General features: G+C 40.3%; 1 protein-coding gene across 1 annotated transcript in view; it reads left to right on the top strand.

The window, feature by feature from the left end:
* TPD52 (tumor protein D52) overlaps nucleotides 1-16,502 on the top strand; it is a 132,018-nt gene extending 115,516 nt beyond the window's left edge. The window contains exon 3 of the mRNA XM_069779563.1: nucleotides 16,211-16,502. Coding sequence (XP_069635664.1) covers nucleotides 16,211-16,364 — 154 coding nt within the window. The 3' untranslated portion in view covers nucleotides 16,365-16,502. The remainder of the gene's footprint in view (nucleotides 1-16,210) is intronic.
* The last annotated feature ends 5,463 nt before the right edge of the window (nucleotides 16,503-21,965 follow it).

The raw sequence follows: 21,965 nt of genomic DNA, 5'->3' as shown, positions 1-21,965 counted from the left end.
TGCTTTGAAACTGGGTTGAGGATTTGGCAATAACAATGAGGGAAGAAAGGAAAATTCTCTAAAAATCGTATGCGTTTCTTACATTTGACTGACTTCAGCCATTTTAATCTTTTCATGAGCATTTATATCAACCAGTTTCACTGAAAACTGTAAAATGAGAATTAAAATAGATTGTCTATATGTGCACAGATATTGTATTAAGCAATTGTTTTTATTTTCTGGTAATTTTTATTCATGCATAGAACAGATGAAACATTTTTCTTTCACACAGTACTAAGCTCAGGTACATGCTCTAACTTTATTGAAGTATTTGGTTGTGTTTTATCTAAATGAGCCCTAGTTTGGACTTCATTTTTTGCAGTCACCTCTCTTCCAAGGTGATTGGGGTGGAGATATCCAGTTTATTCCATTTGCCAGGATCTCATGGCTATCGCGGGATGCACTAGGAAGGACATCCAAGTAGTTCCATGCAGGAGATGTTGGCGCCCACTCACCTTGAGCCCCTTCAGATGTGGGCTGCTTTCTTGCAGTGCTGCGTCGTAGCCCTTCGCATCCTGAGTTCCAGCAGGACATACTAGCTTAAGTGCAATGCTGAACTAGAGCTGACTCTTCCCATTCAGGTAGCATTAGACCTGGGTCAATAAGACCTTCTGGAAGTTGGAGCCCAGTGCAGAAATGTGTAATTAGTCTTCATTTGGCAGGGTCAGGGCTGAACAAGAGCTAAAAAATTTTCCTTGTCCTTAGCTGACTCTCTGAAAAGCCACTTTCACTATGCCCCTCAGAGCTCCTGATATTGGGAGTCTAGTGCAGCTGTATCAGATCTGGCACCATAGAGAAGCACTTTAGATCTGCATGGTTTGGGAGTCAAGATCTGCCCAGTAAAGGTGCTTGGACTGCTTCCACACCCAGGGAGCCCTGCTAGACCTGATCTCTGCATGCCTGAGTTCAGCCCTCTCTGCACTGAGCCTCCTGAAGTGGAAGTGCTGGACCGATGTCTCCAAATCCGGAGTAAAATGCTGTGGACACCCCTCCCGGATGACAGAGCTGTTTTGTTCCCTTTCCCTGTGGACAGGAGTTGTAGGAGTTCCTGTAACTCAGTTTCCTCTCTGGAGAAGGCACACTAAGATTACACTGCATGCAGTGAGCAGAAAATGTCATATTCTTTGTCTGACATGCAAGAGGTATGTCAAAACCTGCCTGTTTTGCTCGAGCACATTCCCAGCAAGGTGAGCATTTGAGACGCTGATTGAAAGGCTGAGCTCTGTTCCAGATTTACATCTCCTGGCTCCGTTTTCCCCAAAGGGAAGGGGATGTAATTTCAGACCCTTGGTTAAAGAGTTACAAACATTTGGGGAAACAGATAAGTTACTGCTAATTGATTCCCTGGGCTGCTTGTTCCCAGTTTTGGAGGTATTGCTGGTGTTAAAAATGAGGCGTAAAGCAGTCTGAGTTAATGGTCTCTGTCGCATGATTAGATTGCACCACGCAGGTTGGGAAGGAGCAGCCGGAGAATGGGCAGGAAGAAAAGGAGAATGTGGTGTTAGTAAGCATAGCTCCAGAAACAAAACTTACAGTTTCTTCTGATTTTTGCATGTAACCAGGACAGTCCCACCACCAGAATGTACTGTCTAAAGTGGAGAATAAAACAGCATTTTTCAATCCATTGGTAATGAATTGTTGGATTATTTAAATAGCTGATTAAGTAGATCTTATAAAAACAAAATATAAGTGCTCATCGGTAAGCGATGTTCTTTGCCCTCTGTGGAGGGTCTTTCTGTAATCACTTGCTTCCATTGGGCTGGTTTTCACTGCTTTACAGCTTTGATTTCATGGTAGTGCAAGTTGCTGGTTCACATTCTCGTAACGCTGCTGTCCAAGTGATTGACTCAACATTCAGAAAGGCAGCAGTATTTGTACTTTTTATGTCTGTTGGGTGTTTTTTTTCCTCCTTTTTAAACGTCACTTTGTTCATAATCAAAGCCCATGAATGCATCCATCTTGTAGGAGACATTTTACTATCTTTAGTTCAGCATTTCATGAATGAGATCTACATTACAGTCATAATAATTTGTGCTAAAGGGACAAGTAGACCCAGAATCCTCGGATTATTTGATGAAAAGTAGATATATGTGTTTAATGCCTAAAGAAATCCTTTCTGGTAAAAATAAATCCAGGCTAAAACTAGTAATGTGGGAGAAACTTAACCCTTTTCACTGGGCTTGGAGAAGTAGTTGATAACTGCTGCGGCTGTTTGACTCCCTTATTCAGATTAAAAAATAAATTAAGGGAAGGAGGAAGGGAATGAAAGAGCATTTCCTTACCAGGCAGTCACACAAGCTATTGTCTGTGAGCTCCCCGCCCCCATCTCTTTCACCCAGGCGCGCGCGCACACACACACACACACATGGACACAAAAAGCCAGTTTTGTGTCCTTCTGAGCACACAGATGTTCCTCTTGGCACCCCTACAGTATGGATAGGTTTTTTTGCAGGCGCAGAATGTGAGGCTTCTTTGTTGGAGACAAAGTGTTGCCTGTGGTGGGAATTGCTGCAGTGATGGGAAAGTATCGTAATGTATTGTTGGATTACTGTGTTTTTTTCCCTAGTAGAGACAGTACATTAAAGTAGCTTTGTGGGCAGTGAATTGTTTGAGCCAAGCCTGGCTAATAACACTCTCTCCTTGGCAAGCAGTCCTACAAGGTATGGTTGGCATAGTTCGGACGGTCACGGGGTTTGTCCCAGGCATGTACAGCGGTTCTGCTGCCTTGAGTAGAAGTCTTACCAGCCGTATTTGGTGAACTAAGAAAAGCAGTCTGACTGCGAAGATAGAGCTGTTGTACTTTCAGCTCTTCATTTTTTAGTTGTATGGAGATCTGATATGATACGTGCCTTCTAAATCATTTTTAGGACAGCTGTTCTGGGTTTTCTATATAATGGTTCTAAGAAAACAGCTTAAAATTAAAAACTAATAGCATTAAGTGTTTGCCTGAGCTTTCATACAGAAAAAGATAGAGTCCTTTCAAATTGTTTCTTGTGCTACAGCCTGCCGGACAACAAGGTGCTTCTTTGGGCACAGTTGATGACATTGCCAACCTAAAGCTCTGAATCCAGCACTTCTGTTGTTGACGGTACCAACCAAGAGAAACATGGACCTGTCAGCTGGGGTCTAGATTAAGTTCCTTTTGTCCATATCATGTTATTTTATACCTCCATTCCTGAAATACATACAGATTTTGTCATGACTTTAACTCTTTTGGTTGGCAGTTCTATAACCCCATAATAGATATGTTTTGATGTAAAAGGTCTGCCTATGTAGATCCACTTGAAAGATTACACAGTTTAAGATGGAGAAAATGAGGTGTGGCTCCATTTCAAAATGGCTCAAGAAAGAGCTTCTAGATGAAAAATTCCTTGAAGAAGATGCTTCTAGGGAGAATTTGGAGGTGAGACTAGAGGAGAAAGTTACCTGACTCTGTATAATAATCATTAATTATTTTGTTTCTCAGTTTGTTCCTCTAATGACAGAAGCTCTATTCCTTCCTTTTTTCCCCAGATATTTTTATCTCTCTCTAGTTTCCTCACTGTGGAGAAAGATGTAACGATTTAATTTTCTGTGGAGCTTTCAGCTTTCCACATCTAGAAAAAAAAGAACCACAGCCTTATCTGGTATGTTTTCTCAGTCCATGTTTGTGTATTGTGTTTAATGAGAACTTATCAGTGTGTCTCTATTGACCAGAAGACGATAAAGTGGTTATAAAAGAACGCATAAGCCAAACAAGTAGATCAGGGAGATGGTTCTCCTTGTACAATGTCACAGCAGTTGTTGCTAGTTCATTTCCAGGTGTACTCCACATACTGGATGCAGTTCTGCTGTCATGAATACACCTACTTTTTACTATTCTTAAATAAGCTTTTTTCATCCCTGAAGCCTATTTCTTGTTTGTCTCTCCAATTTCACTGAATTGCTTAGATTGTACTTACTCTAAGCTTTTCCCTCTTCTTTCACTCCCCCTTTTAAAACTATAAGCATGCTCTTGTTTCCTGTGTCAGTGTCCCCTGAACAGAATTCCCTTTGGAAACCCTTCCTACCCTTCTGCTGCCTTTGGTTTCAGGAGCCCAGGACATGTTCTGCTGCAGTTCGGTTTCTCTCCTGGCTTTCCCTGGAGGTCCCTCCTTGTCTACTTCCAACCTGGAACTGCCATTTTTGCCTGCATATCTCTTGATATATCCAACTGTTCATTTCTTCTTTATTGCCTCCAAAACTAAATTTTCTGACGATCCTTCGAAGTTCCTTTTGATAAGTATATTCAATGATAGTCTGTATTTCCTTAACCTCAAGCACTATAGCATGAGGTTAACCTTTGTAATTTGTAATATCTTAATGGTGTCTGGTAATACCTTGTTTCATGCTCTTTTGTATGCTTTTCCCCTCCCTTTAGTATTTCTAAAAGCTGCCCTTAGCAGTCTGAGCTCACTCCTGACATCATGGTGTGCAACAGGTGAGTGGCTTGCTAGGTGAGCTCTCTCACTGTTAACTCCTTGCCTAGACCCACCGTGTTCTTCATGGATATTCTTTATATGTTTTCCTCTTCTGTTTCATGTGTTTCATGAAACACATTTTTTTAAAATCTGAAACACTGCTTTTGCAAAACTGTCCCTCTCCAGACTCCAGTTAAGATCGCTTCATATTAGTTATTTTTAGCAGAAAGTGAAACCATCAAATACTAGGTTTTCTCGAAGACAGGTGCATGGCATTCTGCAGAGAAGTGAGCCTTCCCTATGCTTCACACTCTTCCTTGCCAGTTCTTGAAAATCAAACTGACAATGTCAAACCAGTTTCATTTTTAAGGCACTGCTCCCCAGTAAGATTTTCATGTTGTCTCTGAATAGGCTTTTATTAACTGTGAAAGCCATTTGAATGAATAATGCAAGTGTTAGCTTACAAAGAAATGTTCCTGACCAAATCTGAAAATGTCCCTTTTACAGGAGCACCATGACCTCTTTTTCATCAAAAAGGCTGTTCAGTATTAGTCCATATTGTTCATTCATAATGTAAGCAGCTGAGATTGTTCTTGGGACATTCAGATTAAATGGACACTAACAAGGAATTGAAACTTAAAGAAGTGTTACTTGACATACCTTAAAATGTTGGTTCATGTTCTCTGGCATTTAAATGCAGGCATATATTGTAGACTTGCATACTCAGTGATGCTTCAAGATGATTTGTGTGCACTGGAAATAGGTTTATAATCTGTTGTTACAGTGGTGCTTTTTTGCTGCAAGATCCCATTTTGTACTCTTTTGGCTTTGTCAGACCATAATATTGATACTGTCAGATATTTTTAGCTAAAATCTTTGATTACTTCTTCACTGAGTGTCTTGCAGTCATCTGAGCAATCTGCATATGTTGCATCTTATAGACCAACTGTTAGGTAAATGTGACTTGACTTTTGCCACAGGTGAACAGTAAGAGTGACTGAGCAAGCCAGAGGGCAGATGTTGCAGGCAGTGCTTTTGTATAGGCACCAACAGCCAAAAGGAGAATTGGGGAAAGACATGGGAATAGGGAGGTTCAGGAAAGAGACTGGTACTTTTCAGCAGTCCTTTGGGAAGGAGCAGTCCTCCCTCAGCCTTAGTTGATTGATAAAGGGGAACCATATGGTGCCTCCAGCTCCTCTTGTCTTAAAGCCCCATCCAGTTCCTCCTCCTTTTTGCTCAAGCCCACCAACTCTCAGCAGCCCAGTATTCTCCACGACCTCACCCCCATTCTCCAGAGTTGTATTCCTCAACCTGCATCTCCTCCTGACCCCGTTCCCCTCTTCCAGTCTTTCTCTGAGACTCCAAACCATTAGTGCCCAGCCTTTTCCCATCTTTAGCACCTTTCCCATCTCTGCTGTTGGATTCACGTGCAACCAAGAATTCAGGTATCTATTTCAGCTGTTCAGCCACTCCATTTTCTGTCTGTCTGTATATGCCAGCCCTTACATTAACATGGTTACCAGCACTCACTGCCACTGGAATAGCCATTCTAGCCTCCCCACCTACCTTCTCCATCCAGCTCTCCCAAGAGAAGAATAAATCCAATTTATAGCTACGATGGTGTTTAAAGACAAAGAAAGGACATGGACAGTACTTACAATCAGTGCAGATGGGAGCTTCAGAGCAAGGTTAGAAGACATGTCTGTAAAAACCTGCTGACAGTATGTGAATTATTCTGGTTTGCTGAAGTTTTTCCTGTGTGACAGCTTCTCCAAGCTGTACAAAGCTTGAGTGTTGAGCACCAAGGCTGAGCAGGTTTTTAAATTCATTGTCATTGTTCCCATAGCTAGTGTCATTACCCAGACAGTAAGGGGAAGAAACATTCTGATTTGAATTTTGATAATAGCTATGTCTGAATTATCAAAACCTACTATTTTTAATCCCTTATAAGAGACCTACCAGGATGGCTAGTGCAAGGGGACTGGCTGAGTGAGAAAACTGAGAAGCACTGCAAGAAAAAGAAGACAACTGAACTTAGTTGGAACTGGTAAAAGAAAAAACTGTGATGGGGTAAGAAACTGAAAGGAGAATGAGGTTGGCTGGATAAATGGGCTGGGACTAGGATCAGTGATGAGGCAGTAAGTAAGAGAAGACAAGAAAAAGTGTCTAATAGTTTTTCCTGGGGTAGGAAAAGGAAACTGGAAACACCTTGTCAGAGATTCCAGGGAAACAGCAAGAGATCAGAGGAGAAGTTATGATTAGGGAAACAGAGTCAGTGTAGAAAGAAAGATTGAGAACACCTGTATTAAGAGGAAAACTAGAGCAGTATTGTGGAAACTGCATTTGAAATTTGGAGGCCTGAACGTTTAGGACTATGTACAGGAAAAGTATCTGAGTGAGACAAGATCCCAGCGTGGGAAGGGGAAGGGACAGAAACTGCAACAGAGATCACTTGTGGAAAGATGGACAGAAGAGTATGAAATAGAGCATGCTTCACATGAGTTTGTTTGCCTTCTTTTTTTTTTTTTTTCTCACTTTGCTACCTTTTTCTTTCATCTTTTAAGCAGTTTGCCTGGCCTCTGGTGCCCATAAGCATGAAGGGCTATGGGGTTTTTTTAATGTTTTGTAGTATAATTGGCCATGTTTTTTATACATTTAAGTATATAACCTTTATTTTTTAGCATTTTGTAAGTTACAAAGTGATATTTTAATCAAATTAGTTCATTGCATAGTTTAAACAGCAGAAAAAAATATAACAATTTGGACTAAAGACTCTGATTTCTTTTATTTTAGAGTGATGTTTCCTCTCAAGTTAAAGGATATATTTTATATTATAGACTGAGAAAGCAACTGGCATAAATTACTGTATGATGACATAACTGTATCTGATACAAGTTCTTAGATGACAGGAGCCACCTATTGCAAGTTTCATTTGTCAAAGCTTACCTCACCATGCCATAGAGAAAAGGTTATAGCATTCATCTTTGATGTGATATGAAGTACATTTTAAAATATAGATTATTCTATGGATTCATTCTTTAAAAAAGGAATTATCCTGTCCCAAAAGTTTTAGTGAATGCAAATTGATTCTTGCGGAGGCTGTAGCAAAAATTACAGCAAGATTTTTTTGGTCTGTTTTAGTAAATATTGGGTACTTTGGTTTTTGTTTGAATTGAAGGCAAGCATGTTACTTTTTGGAAGTTTTTCACAACTAAGAAGTTCTACTGAAAGCCTAAATGTCTATACTGAGTGGAACAGAATTGGATTTAAATATTTGGCACCTTTGGCTGTGGGTTTTTTGCTGTCGTAGAAACAAATGCCATTGATTATTGATATCATTGTAATAGCAGAGCTAGACAGTGTCTTCACAGTGGTTTGCTCAGGGCTTTTCCATGACAATCGTAAAACAATTCTTGTCAGGCTTTGCATTTACCTTCTTTTAGCTATAGGAATGTAAACTTCCATGTTTCATTCCCGTACATCTGTGCCACTTTTGGTCAGCTGCCAGTCGTCTCAATAGCCAACAGTGGAGACACAGAGAAGGGTGACAAGGTCTCTGAGCTTGGGTCCCACAGAATGAAGACACCAGGGCTTGACCAATATGTTACAGTTTTGGGCAGCTCCATAAGCATAAACAGAGATAATATTCTACCCCCTAATGATGGGGTCACCCCTAAATTCTGCTGCTCTTACCAGTCTGTTTGGTAGTTGTCTTCCCACCAAGTGTCAGTACACACAGTGACATTAGCGTGTGTGCTTGCTTCTGTAAGCTCCAGTTGGCCAGGGGTACATTCAAGTGCTTCAGAGTGTTTGTCACATCAGGATCTAGCTGATATCCCCAAACTCTTCCTGGTATTCGTTTCAAATTTCTGCTTTAGCAGTGTCAGAGCAAAGTGGGTTTTGGCTTTGGACTTCCTCAGGTGCTTAAAGCACCTGTTGGTTGTAAGGATGCTTACCATAGGCTCTACTTATGCACAGTTGTTCAAAAACACAAGGTGACAATGACTGTTGTTTAAGCTGATGGTTTCCCACAGGCTTACAGCATTCTGCTAAATGCTTCCAAGAATATGAGAGGCTTTTACCTGCTTTTATCTAACGGAGTATCTAGATCTCTGCTTGTATCTAGCAGAGTATAGCCTTTTTCCTTCTAAAAGGATGGCTTTAACACAGGGAGCAAAAATATTATGAAAAATTATTAAGCATGTGTCAAAAAGGGTAAATGCTCAGAAGAAATAAGAGCATGTTTGCTTGCTTAGTTCATGGAAAGAGGAAAACAAATTGAGTAGGAAACAAATACAACTGAAATGGCAATGGGCTGATGAGTCACCAGAAGAAATACTGCATTTTCTGATGGAATATAACCAGCAACCTTAGAGCATTTTTTGTGAAGTGTTTGATTGCAGAGAACAGAGACGTTTTGAAAATCCGATTTTGAGCATCCATCCTTTATTTGAATGACTGGGTACTGTGCTAATAAATAATGGATGAATAAAATTTAAGCCAAAAGGGACCTTCAGGTCATCTCTCAGGACTTCACTGTATCATGAGACATGACATTTCAGCAGGTTATCCTGAACTGAGTTAACACATCTGTTTTGATATCTCTTCAGTTGAAACCATCAATGGCTGAAAAGCCTTAGTGCTTGGAGTTTTTGTCTAGTGGTTCATCAATATTATTGGCAAAATTGTGATTCTCATTTGAATTTGTTGGACTTTACTTTCCTGCCGTTACATGCTTTTTCCAGATAGATTTAAGCGCCTTTTAATACCCGTGTTTTCTTTCTGTAAAGGTATAGACAGCTCAATCTTTTTAATAAATTAACAGATCAAGATTTTTACATGGTTATTCACAAGATCTTTACATAGTTATTCAGTTTTATGCATGTTCTTTGTCCTCTCTTCAATAGCCTTTAAAGAAAGGAACACTCTCCTAGTATCTCTCTTACCATCCCATGTTCTGCTCTGTGCAGAATTCACACTACCTTTCTACTGCCACTTTCTGCCATCTTGCTCGTACATACAAGGCTAGAATTTGGTCTTTTTGCCCCAGTGTTGCCTAGGGGCTCATACTGGGAGGTGTGTGTCTGTGTGTTATGACTGCTGTATCAAGCTGCTGGAAGCAGGACCGTCCCCCCCCCGTCACTAGCTGGACAATGTGTACTTCACTGGAAAAAGCCACTTTACCAAGATGTGGATTGCTGCGTAGAACTATGCTGCCTTCAGCTTGATAGCAATCTGCTAATCTCATCCATATTTCTTCTGAACAAGGATTTTATGTACGCTGGCAATGAGTGAGGGGTTGCTGGGAAGTGGTGTGCTCTTGCTGAGCTCCTTCCCTGTAGATGATCAGAGGGTGACCTGTACAAAAATCATATAGATCTGTGCCAGGGTAGCTCCTTAAGCCACCTACATGGCCTCCCTTTGCTAATAAACTTGAGAGCAGTGTGGGCTCGAGCAGCATCTGTGAATGCTTCAAAACATTTTTGAGAAGCAAGATGAATTGTTCCGCACACAGCTCTGTCCCACCCCAGCTGCACTGCTTTGCTGCTGGCTGGGGTCATTTTGCTGCTGGCTGGGGTCACTTAGAGGTGAGCTTGCTTCTGAGGATGCGTCGTAGTTTCTGTATTACTAATGAGGAGCTACAGGGTGATTCCGAGTGGATTTGAACAGTGGTAAGAATGGTGAACAAAATATCTGGAGAAAAAGTGATGGTCAGATTTATTTCATTACCTTTTTTGTTGTTGTATTTTTTCTGAGGTTAATAAAGTGATGTCTTCCACCTAATAAAAAAAAAAGAAAATGAAACACTTGAGAATCTTGTAAACTGTTCTGTACTGTACTCTGTTAAAGCACTGAAACAAAACCTCTTGAATAATAGATCTGAAAAACACATTCTGAAATTCTCACAGTAAAAAAATGAAAGACATCGAGACTTCTCATGGCATTCTCTGAGAGTACCATGGCTCAACTCTCACCCTGTCTTTGGAGCATTTTATATTAATCTGTTTTATATGGGAGATAATCCAGGGATTCCTTTTATTGCAGTTTGTGAAAGCCATCACTAGAATGTGTTGGGAGACGTTAAAAAATAATGATGCAAAAAATGTAAAAAATTCAAGTTAAATTCTCCAAATGACACCCTCAGTATAGGAATTAAAAACCAGGTTTAGTAGTTGCCTCCCTACTCCATTCAGAAATGCATGTTTATGAGGGGTGGGACAGATGGCACAGAAGAATGAACGGTGGGTGAGAGCGGTCGTAGCCAGCCCTAGCTAGTTCATTCAGCTTTGCATTGCACAGGTTATCATTCCAAAAGGAGGCAATGGAGACTGAAAACCAGTAACAAAATAGAGGGAATATAAGCTAAAATATTCAATTTGTTTCAGAATAGCAGTCCTATGTTTTTATAGTATGGAATAGAGGGTATCTGTGACTGCATTTTTAAAACAAGTGGGAAAAGTAGCCAAGACTCAGTGAGACTCAACCATTTCTGTAACTGTGTTGTTATTTTTGTAGCACTGTTTCCAAGAACAGAAAGTTTGTTGCTTTAAATTTTAAACTAATACCTTGAGTAGTTTTAATAGAAGAAGGACTGCTTGCTAATTTGTGATCACATGCAGTTATAAGTATTGGATATTTTAACAAAACGCTTTAATGTCTACACCTATAATTTAGAGTTTGAATAAAATTCTTAATGCCATGTAGTAATGAGGATGCTTCCTCTACTTGTGAAATTGCACACCTGCAAAACTACTGTCCCATTTTCTTGGTAGCAAACGGTATAATTAGGATCAAAACCCCATTTTTAGTTGTAGCCTCCTTGTTTTTACATGCTCATTGCTTTCCAAGTTAACTCCCTTTGTAAACCTTTTGCTGTAGCCTGAAATGACTTTTAAATTAAAAAAAGAACATTTCCCCCGCAGCGTTCTTGAAAGCTAGCAAGTTCTGAAATACATCACTCCATATCCTCCCCTTCCAATTTTATTATGTAAAAATATTGAGTTTTTTGTTTATTCATATATTTTAAGGGGACTTAGTAAAATGACTTTTTAAAAATTACAAGTTTAAAATCTTGACTGAAGAGTTCTGAGGTTTTTGGCTCTTGCCTTTAATTTATCATTAAGATTTTGAGAGATTTAAAGCTTCAGTGCAAAAGTGAAAGGATTAGGATAAGGACCAACTTGCAATAAAAGGGATACAGTCAGTCAGAAGGACGCTTCCAAGTTGCTTAAGTTTGGAAGTGCGCGCTGTGCTATTTATGTGTGTTCAGCAAAGAGAAGACCTACTTTATGTGAGTTAAGACAGTGGTTTGATATTTGCGTGCAAAGATAAAAGGCCCTGCTTTTAATGTAATAAGAGGACATAAACTTTAATTTTTGTATTTGCTTTTAAAGTTTCTTGAAGCAGCATTAGCAAGGCTGTACTGTGTGCTTTCTCTGGGCTCTTACATACTGTATTGTACTGGTGATGTGCGGTTGTACAGACTTACGGTTCAAATAAGAAAAAGGATTTTCATCTTGCTTCTTTTCAAATTCTTTTCCATGACAGTCCAGAAATTACAAAGAGTACTGAAGGAATTATTTGGGCTGCCTCCAACTTAAAGTCATCTTCTGGAAGTGGATGTTTGAGGAAAGGTGCGCCTGTACCCAGTGCTTTGCCCACTCCAGAAGAGATGGAGAGAAGTCTGCAGGCACTCATTCAAACTAGAGAAAGCTTTTTGGAGCCCATTGATCGATTCTTGGCTGAAGTTCAGGCGAAGGTTTTCGCTGGGTGCTTCAGTGGGTGCTCTGCCAACACCGGCCTGAGAGGGTGTCACGGCTGAGCAACAGCAGCCGGTGGATTCCCACCTCTGAAGCGGGGTGTTAGGCGGGTCCTTCTGTGCAAAACTGGTGTTCCCAAAGGGTTAAAATTGGTGGCTCTTGTGAATAAATTCTATAGAAGCGGGGGAAGCTTTGACTCTACTGGCAAAATAACTTTTTGAAGTTCTGTAGAATATTCCTATACCTTCACTTATGTATGCAACTAAAGTGAATTTAATACTCTTACCTGGCAATAGGAAGTGGTAGGAGGAAAACACATGCATCGTTGACAAACACAGTGCTTGGGGTTGGGTGAAGGTTAATGGTTTCTGCTGATGGTCATCAGATAGGATAATCTTGAATACCAGCATTGTTACTTAAGGATAAAGCAAGTCCTTTTGCAAAATGGAGTAGATGGTTTCTTTCCTTTTACACTGGTGTCCTGTGTCTCCTAGGACACCGTTCCTGAAAATAATAAAATGCCTGCTTTGTTGCTGGGTCCTGCTTCAAGCTTCTGCTTTAACCATAGGATAGTTTTATCTGTTTTAAGGATAAATACCTTCATGGATAGAATATGCTTAATATGCATAGAGCAACCTATCACTTCCTCTTGCTCTGAATGTGGTGGATAGACCACCACTGCACATTGTGTTCATGTTTCTACTTTTTCTACATCTTCTGCTTCTCGTTTATTCTAAAGTGTTTTAGCTGTAGGGAACATCTGTCACAAAACCAAATGTTTATATTCATACAAGTTGGCAGTTGTGTCAGCTCCTTAAAGTGATGTTCTTCAGGATCTCTTTGTAAGCAGATGTGCTGTGACTGGAAAACCCTCTTTAATAATTGAGTTAAGTACGATGAAAGTATCTGGAATCTGTCTGAATTACTGAAGCAGCATTGAAGATTGTGGTTCTTTTTATGAAAATACAATTTCTTGGATTTTGCATTACAAATCTATGCTAAAGTCATGTCTGGAAATTTGAGTAAAGTTCTCGGCAGACTGTATGATGAGCAAAGTCTTCGTAATGCTGAAATGGGGGGGAGTCATGCTTAAGATTATTAATTTATTATTAAATTAGACCTATTAATCATGAGATGTACAGCTTCTTCACAGATTTTCCTCATGGACTTTCCTGGTTCTAAATAGCACTTTTAAAGGTTTGATTAGAAAAAATGAGTTATATCTATTCACTTGCAAAACAGTTACCACTGTAGTTTAGCAACCAACCCAAAAGGAACTGTTGCATGATGAAAATTATATTTTGTATTTCAGTTACAAATATGGAGCTCAATATCTCTCCCACTCTGTGCTCTCAAATAGAGAGAGGACTTCTAATTCAATTTAAACCTCATTCAGTTCGATCTTCTGTGGAGAAGTGTTGGACCCTGAAGCCAGTTTTCACAGTAGCATTCTGCTTTACGTTATTGGTGAGCTGCTTTTCCTCTAGGAGGAAGGAGAGGAGAAGGCAGCAGAAGGATTCTGTAAAATTTGTCACAGAACCACTAGTTTTAGTATTAAGTTTTATTAGATTAAAAACATGTCCATCTTTTTAAAAGCAGCACAGAATGTTGTAGTTCACGGGTCTGAGTTTGGTGTCACTCAAGCTTTAACAGTTTTATGCAGTCTTCACTTTTCAGTGACTTTTTCCCTCTTCTGTGGCTCTACTCTGTATACACTTTCCTTCATTTCTACACTATTTGCCTGCAGTGTTTTCAGTGCTTCTGTCACCTGCTTTACCATTTATCCCCTCTTTTGTATCTTCCCAAGCCTCCTTTTTTCTCATTATAAGGTGTCTGCTCCCTCTTTTCTGTTTCCACAGACCATTTCTCCCTCTCAGTTTTCCTTCTCCCTCTTACTTTGCCTTCTCTCAAAACATAATCTCTCTCTCCCCCCTCTCTCCCCCTCCCTCCCTCCTTTTCTCATACCCCATCCACTCCTTACATTCATTGATAAAGGCAGAAAAGTGTGATAATTTGTGCCAAGGATAGTATTAAGGATCAGGATAACTTTATGGTTGGATGCAAAAGCAACCCATCTAGCCAGCAGCTGTCAGTAAGGTGAAGGTTTGGTTCATGCTAGAGAATTTTCTGGAGATTTCTCCCACATACCCAAATGGCTAAAATCACTAGTCGGTTGGTATCTTCATTTAAGGTTCTTCAGTGAGGAGCTTTCCTCTTCATTCCCCTTCTTATCTCAAAACATCCTGACTTCTTTGGGGAACTTTCTCTCTTAAATAAGCCTAACAAATCCCAGAAGATACCATGCATTTTTAAGGTCTTATACATTGTCTTTTAATTTTGTTTCACCCTTGTCTTACTCTGAAATGTTGCATGTTACCTTTCATGAATAATTACCATCAGTTGTGAAACCGTTCTGTTTTGAAATGCAAATATTTCACAGAGAAAGGAGCAGAATTGGTCCTTTCCAGCTATTCAGATTAACAACCAAACATAAGCTGTTCTCTGTCTTCGGTAGGTGTGCCGTGCTTTTCACTGCAACAGTGGTTACTCGCATTTTGGACAGATGAAGGACTTCAGTTTTATGTTTTTAAGAAAATGTGTGGTATTTCCAGTGTGCTGACTCATGCAGATCATCACAGGATTCATTGGGATGAGTGTTGGCAGAAACTTTGCTGGCCAAAGTACCCTACGTAGCTACTTGTTCAGAGTGGAGGTATCAAAGGATCTTCCTTTGCAGTTTGTCACATAACCGAATGTATTACCCAGGATTATCCAAAAGCCACAGGAAATTAATGTAAGATAGAATTGACAGGAAAAAAAAGGTAAAAAAATAAATGCAAGTCCAGCATCTTCTCTTAAGATGTTTAGTTTTCCAAAAGGATCTTGGTTTGATGTGCCAAAGAAAGTTGAAACCTGGTTCAGTTTTGCTCCATGCTAGCAAACACTTGTCAGACAGTAAAGATTGTCTGCCCAAGCTGAAGGTGAGAATGAGCGAAGAGGAAATGTGTGCAGCCAGACATCCCTGTTATATTTTCTCCAGTCTGTAGCTGGAGAATGTTTCAAACTTTCTCTTGCTTTTGCTCAAGGTGGTCAGGCTTGGTGCATCTTCAGCTCTCTATGCTTTGACTAGGGAAAAGAAAAAAAGTATGGCTTGAACTTTCAAAAGACGAATAATTCTGAGTTTTTATTGCTGGACTTTGATCAGTAGCTCTCCAGGTGCATTATAAAAGATGCTAGTATTTCAAAACTCTTCACTAATTTGGCATGGCCATTTCCACCCAGGGTCTGTTTTTAAAACACGTTGAACACTCGCATCTTCTGACTTAAAAGGAAAAAGAAAGAAAAAAAAGAGCGTAAAACAATAAAACCCAGCCCCATAGGCAGAATGTTTCATTACAATAGTTGTGGGGTTTCTTTTTAATTATATGTAGTAAAAAACTTGCAGATGATAACCCCATTTTGGAGGAGGGGATGAGACAAGAAAAGTTCCCTTGCCTGAGGCCCGGAGTTGGAAATGTAAACCACAGTTAGCTGGCATTATACTTTTTTGATAATAGCAATGTCACCAGTGATCTAATGATGACTTGTCCTCCCCTTTAATGATATGTTGTCCTGCAGATAATTGTGCGCATGATAGCAGATGATACAGTAGGATATTTTGATGGAAGACACAAAACAGTTTCCTATATAATAAACTGCTTTTCTGTAGAGCCTGCATTCCCTCAGCGGGATCTGGTGGTGTCTGCTCTTCCATGGGCAGGATTGTATCAACAGAGACTGGCTCTGTGGTGGTAGAGTGTGTCCCAGCAGTTTTAGTTCTGGTGCATTACAACAGTGTTGGACTTCCATTGCAGCACATTGTGTTCTGTGGGGCTGCTACTTTGGTCTGCAGACGGGGGAGCAGCCTGAGGAGATGCAAGGCTGGTGCTTAACAAAACTTACCTTCTTCCCCTTTTCCCCTTTTCTCCACAGAAAATATCAGAAAGGAACCGAAGTACGCCTGAGACTGCTGGATCTTGAACTCACGTCTAGGTTCTTGGGTGCAACAACTGATACAACATTGCTGGAAGCTGATGCGGTGCTTTTAGGGCTTGTGGAAAGCAAGCAAACAAAGCAAAAGGAGTAAATTTCATGTAAATAAATTCACTTTGTGCTCTATAGCAAATTACACAAACGAAATGTTTCCTTAGGAAATAAATGAAAAGTTTCTGTCCGCTTGGTTGTGTAAATAATGAGATCAATAAAAGACAATAAGCACATTGTACCTGATTCTTGCTCCATTTTTATTCACTCATCTTTCTAGCTGTTGGCCTTTAGATTTAAATGTGAAAGGTTAACTGAGCTTCTGTAGGCAATATTAGTTGAATGTTGGCATATTCTTGTATGAAGAATTCCAGAGTTCGTCTTTCCATCCCAAAGGGATGTTGATCTAAGACATTGTACTTCCATGGGGGAAGTCCAAAGGTTGCTGTCATAGTGCTCCTTCCAATGCGGTGTTTCATACAGAACAGCATTAAGAGCTCCTGATTTCCAAGTTGCAGTGTAGAATGTTTACTGCAGATACTGGTTTTAATCTCTATTATAATACATGCTTTTATCTCCATCTGCATGAAGAACTAGAGATTATTCTTTGCTTTAATTGGAGCTCTCATTTCCAATGCAGGTTAATAAATTTTCTCCAGTCGTTAATATAAATGAAAAGAAACTATTTCAATGTAGTAGGCAAGTGTAGGTCTTAGGATTCTGTAAGTATATTTAAGATAAATATAATGGATATTTGCACGCACAACCAAAGAATCATGCTATGGTGTTTCCAGTATCTTTTGGGAGCATTTGCTATCAGAGAGCATTTCTTTTGATTTCTGGTACATCCAAGTATGGATTCTGCACAGTCATGTGCAATCTGCATAGTCCCTAGCAGGTGTGTTGAGGGCAAGTGAAATTTGCCATTTATACCACTAAATTACAAAAGAAAGCCTGTTTAATCTTAAAATATTTTTTCCTAATGTTGGAATAACATGAGATTTGTTAAGGTGCTATGCCTTGTTTGTCTGCAGTGACTGTCCAGTGACAATGTGTTTCTCACTCTATGTACTAATTCAGCAAAATGCATGCTGGCTTAAGCATATATTACTGAAATCCACAGACACCTCATCTTGCTGCTGGAGCAGGCCACGTGAGCAGTGATGGAGCCGCTAAAGGATGGTGTTGCTCCTTCTGCCTCTCGTGACTGAGCATATTGGTATTTCAGTCACGTGAGGGAAGAGGAGATAAGGGATCCCTAAAGAAGCAGGGTACCAGGGAGCCAGCTCCAGGCTGCCGCAGCTCACACACCCCTTGCCTTGCCTGCATCTGAGAGATACTTGGATAAGATGGCACCAGAGGGCAGAAACTGTGAGCAATTCTGTTAGACTGCAGCTGGCCTGTGGGTCAGATTGCCACCCGAACTCTGCAAGTCTTCATACGGTCCAACAAAATTCATTTAGAACAGGATACAAAAGGTTTTATCTGTTTAGAGGTCTTTTCCAAAAACATTGCCATTTCTCTTTTAAAGGTGGTTGTCTTTTCTTTTTTTTGTTTGAAAGCATATAGCTGAAGTGCCTTTTTGCCTGGAACCACAGCCCTACAACACAGTGATTTGATTCTTTCTTACTCCTCTGCCCAAAGGAAAAACTTGACAAAAGAAACGAAAGAAAACTCCTGTCCTACCTTTGCCCTTTTGTAACACTGAGAAGAGAGCTATAGTGCAGGCATCACCTGCTACAGGTAGTTTCCAAAGTGCATGTCATGCATGATCTGTCAAGGAGAATATTTTTAGTATAAAGTATTTATTTGCCAAAAATACTAGGAGGAGTTACATGGAAAATGCATAATCATTCTGAAGGGAGTGGGCATGTTTTAACAGATCCTTTTATAGTTTTGCAAACTGAAGTTTTGTTTCTGAAATCAGTAAGGATCCAAGCAAGAGAGAGGAAACAAGCAGTGTGAGCTTATTTAATTTGCTCATTCATCTTGGTGATCTTAATTAGGGAAGTCTGAACATGAATTTCATTGGGTGTTCGCCTCCAGCTAAAGACTTATACTAGCACTGGAGTAGGAAGAGAAGGCCTTTTTTAAGAAGCCAGAAGGGATTTAAAATATCAGAGAGAAATCCTGTCTGTTGAACGTAACTCATGCTACATGTTTGATCAACCTTAAGTAAGAGTGCTTTGAGAGGAAATATATGTGTTAACGTTTTGGCGGCAGGCTGGGAGTTACTTCACAGTAGGGTATCAAGTAATGATTTTGTCAAATCTTCCTCTGGATAACCTTTAGAGAAGTGGCTTTTAGAGACTGTAGTGGTTGCTATTTCAGATCCAGCTTAGTGTTTTATTTGGAAACCCACAGGTTCACATAAGCCGACCCAGTCTACAAATCGTGCGGTTGAACCTTCCATGGCTTTAGGCTGCTGCTAACCATTCTGGCCTTTGGAGAACCAGTCGTTCTCCCAGCTCATCTTTGGTGACCTTCAAGGCAGTTATTTATTGGACCTCTAAACTGTTCAGACAAGAGTTGTCCCATGGAGGAGTCTCTATTTGGGGTAGCCCATGCCCATCATGCATTGCCTCAATTCTGTACAACACTCAAATGCAGAATTACAATGACAGAGCAGGGAATTCTGAAGTGTCTTTGTGGTGGGCTGTTGGGTTTGTGTTTCATATTTGTAATACCTGCATATGCCAAGAATATGTGTAGACTACATGTCCTTAATGCAATCTAAGGAACCACCGATGTTCATTACTGAACAACCACGATGGCACAATTGCATGGCCCTGTGTCTGTAAGACTGTTCTCATTTTTTACTCCAGTCTTTTATCAGAGTAGAAATTGATAATGCATACAGGTATTTCTAGGGCCATCCATACAGAAGAATAACAAATGCAGACACTTTTCTGCTGGTTGCCACCCATCCCCAGGAGTTCCCTCTTTCTTCATGGCCACATGCCTTTTTGCTCCTTTTCTTTGCATTTTCTGCTGCCAAACACTCACAAGCATATGTACAACTCGTTCTTCTTGAACAATGCACAGTGAAGTTTCCTCCTCCACATAGTTCAGATTCCTGAGTGGCCTTGCGTGTGCCTTGGTTTGGGCAGTTGCATGAATCTGACTTTTTGTTTGGAGGTCATTCTTATTTCATGTATGAGGATAGTCAGTTCTACTAACATAAAGGAAGGGTAAAGCCACCCCAGCAGCTCCTGTGGCACTGTGCCTAGCCCTCACCACCACCTGGATCGATTAAGTATACTGTAAGTATTACTAATATTAACCAAATGAATGCTACTGATTCAACATACTGAGACTTTGTAGCTGTGAGTATAAATCCATCATCTTGCTGGGAATCCTGAGGCCGGTATAAGCCAAGTTCTGCAACTACGTTCATGTGACTGCCCAAATCAGGAATTTCTCTATATACCATGCTGTGGTTTTTTTCTAAATTTTGTGGGTTTTGTCTTACTCTGAAGCACTGACCAGGTGAGCAAAGATGATTACTAAAATCATATGGATTTAATCTTGCACATTCATTTTTTTTGATAATGCAGCTGAAAAGATACTTGGTGTTAGCAGATCTCTCTTTTTCTTGATCTGTTTTTCAGAAGTGGGTTTTTTTTTCCTATAGCAGTCTTGATTTTTGAAAGTGTTTAAGCTTTTTTGCTCTGAAAATTTTCAGGTAACAACACAGACCCCCACTCATTAGCAGATACGCAATTCTCCATCCTCCTCTATCAGATACTGCTTTGCATGCTACCCACATCTCTTAACTGACAAATTTCTCACTTAGATTTGGATGAGCCTGACAGATTCACTTCACGCAGTTGTAATTCATGCTTGTTATGGTGTAGAATTTACAGTTGGAGATGTAACGCTGAGTGCTCAGAGAACAGCATGGAGCGTATCCTCAGCAGAGGGAGGAGAAGGGCTGGCTGGCACCTCGGCCTCCCCGTCCCCGCTGGGTCGGGTGCTCCGCGTACGCGCTGGCAACAGAGTGCTGGGTGATTCCGTAGCAAGTAGCTGCGGGCAGGTACGAATCTTGACTTCTACACAAGCAAGAAATGTTTCCACACATTCTGCTAGAAGGACATGTACTTTTTCTAGGCCTGTAGCTGAAGTGCCCATGAACTTCACCTTGCCCCACATCCACTTCTTACTCCACCCAAATATACCTGAATGTCCATAGTGCTTTCTGGTTTTACAGATGAGCTTACAAGCAAAGTTAGCTTTAATAAAAACTGAATCAAAGCTGGTTTGGGTTTTAGCTGAAGCAATACTTTGCCTTTTGTGTTATTCAGGTCCTGTTTTGAAGGCTTTAGTTAGTTTTCCTAAAATTCTACCTTTTATTTTACAAACAGAACATTAAAACACCTTATACGTACTTGGAAAGCAAAATAATAGCTTTATCATGGTGTGGAGTTGGAAGAAAAATGAAAATAGTTCAACGTTCTTTTGATGACTGATGTGCTATAACAAGACCTGGTAAATCCCCCTGGGCTTGTCTGCCCTTTCATATTCCAGGCCTTTAGGTGATGAGAAGGGGAAAAACAGAAATGCTGAGAAACCAGGCCTGCATATTGAAAGCAAATTAGCATCTTGCCACCAAAGCTTTGGCACTGCGCTCCTTTCTAAAGAAAAGAATACTTCCCATTTTACTTTTGTTTAGGGCATTCTGGAGAGTTCGGATTCCTCCTCATTTCTTAATACTGTCACCTTTATAAATCAGGCAAATTATTGTTCAGGCTTTTTTTAATGACAGCATTATTGCCTTATGCTGGGAAAGCTTTTCAAGTCGTCTGTTTTGGCTAGAGAGCACTTGTGCTAGATACAAGCATGCACTCTACATGTGTTTTTCAGTAAATTATGCATTCTGGGGAAGTGTTTGTCACATACGAAGGGCCTAGACTGCCCAAATGAGGCTATAACGTTGTCATCTGGCCGTAACCCAAAATAAATATTATCCCTGGTATGACTGTATTAGACTAACATCACTAAGTTCTTAAATACTCTTAAGTGTTCTTGTTTCCTTCTGGGCTGGTCTTTTTCAATCACAGTTAAGCAGGCTGATGCACTCACTCTGCACATCAGCTGTAGCGAGGCAGCCAGCCATTTGTTAACGTTGCAGCCTGTCTGCAGCAGGCTGAGCGTCAAGTGCAGCCAAGAGTTACTCTTCCCAAATGGGTTAATCGATCCAAGGCATGAGCACCCTTTGGGGCAGCTACCATAGTCACCCTGCAGCTTTGGGTTAACTTGTGGAAGTGGCAACATATTTAAATTATTTTTAAAATGTTGACATTTAAAGTAGTGAAAAAGGTCTTTTTTTCTCCCATCTTTAATGACGAATCAAAGAACTATTGAAATAATCAGCTCTGTTAGATAGCAGTTCCCCTTTGACTGCCTTTCCTTCACATAACAGCAGCTCGGCTGGTTCAATCCTTGCTTTTCTTCTCAGCCTGAAACCTCGTTTGTGTTTAAGACATGCCACATGCAGGAACTTAAAATGTTATTTCACAGTCTCGGTCCAGTAGCATGACAAAGAGAGTTAAGGGCTTAATGCTTCTCTTCCCAGGAAGAGGAGCTGTCATCTCGTCAAAATGACTATATCAAATACAAACAAAACACTAACTAAAGTTGAAGGCCACAATCTAATGTGCCAGTTAGCAAGATACAGAGACATCAGAGAAGAGAGTGCAGGCTA

The sequence above is a fragment of the Haliaeetus albicilla genome, chromosome 3 (genome assembly GCF_947461875.1).
Source record: "Haliaeetus albicilla chromosome 3, bHalAlb1.1, whole genome shotgun sequence".
Classification (NCBI taxonomy): Eukaryota; Metazoa; Chordata; class Aves; order Accipitriformes; family Accipitridae; genus Haliaeetus; species Haliaeetus albicilla.
This window is presented reverse-complemented; position numbering and strand designations above follow the sequence as displayed.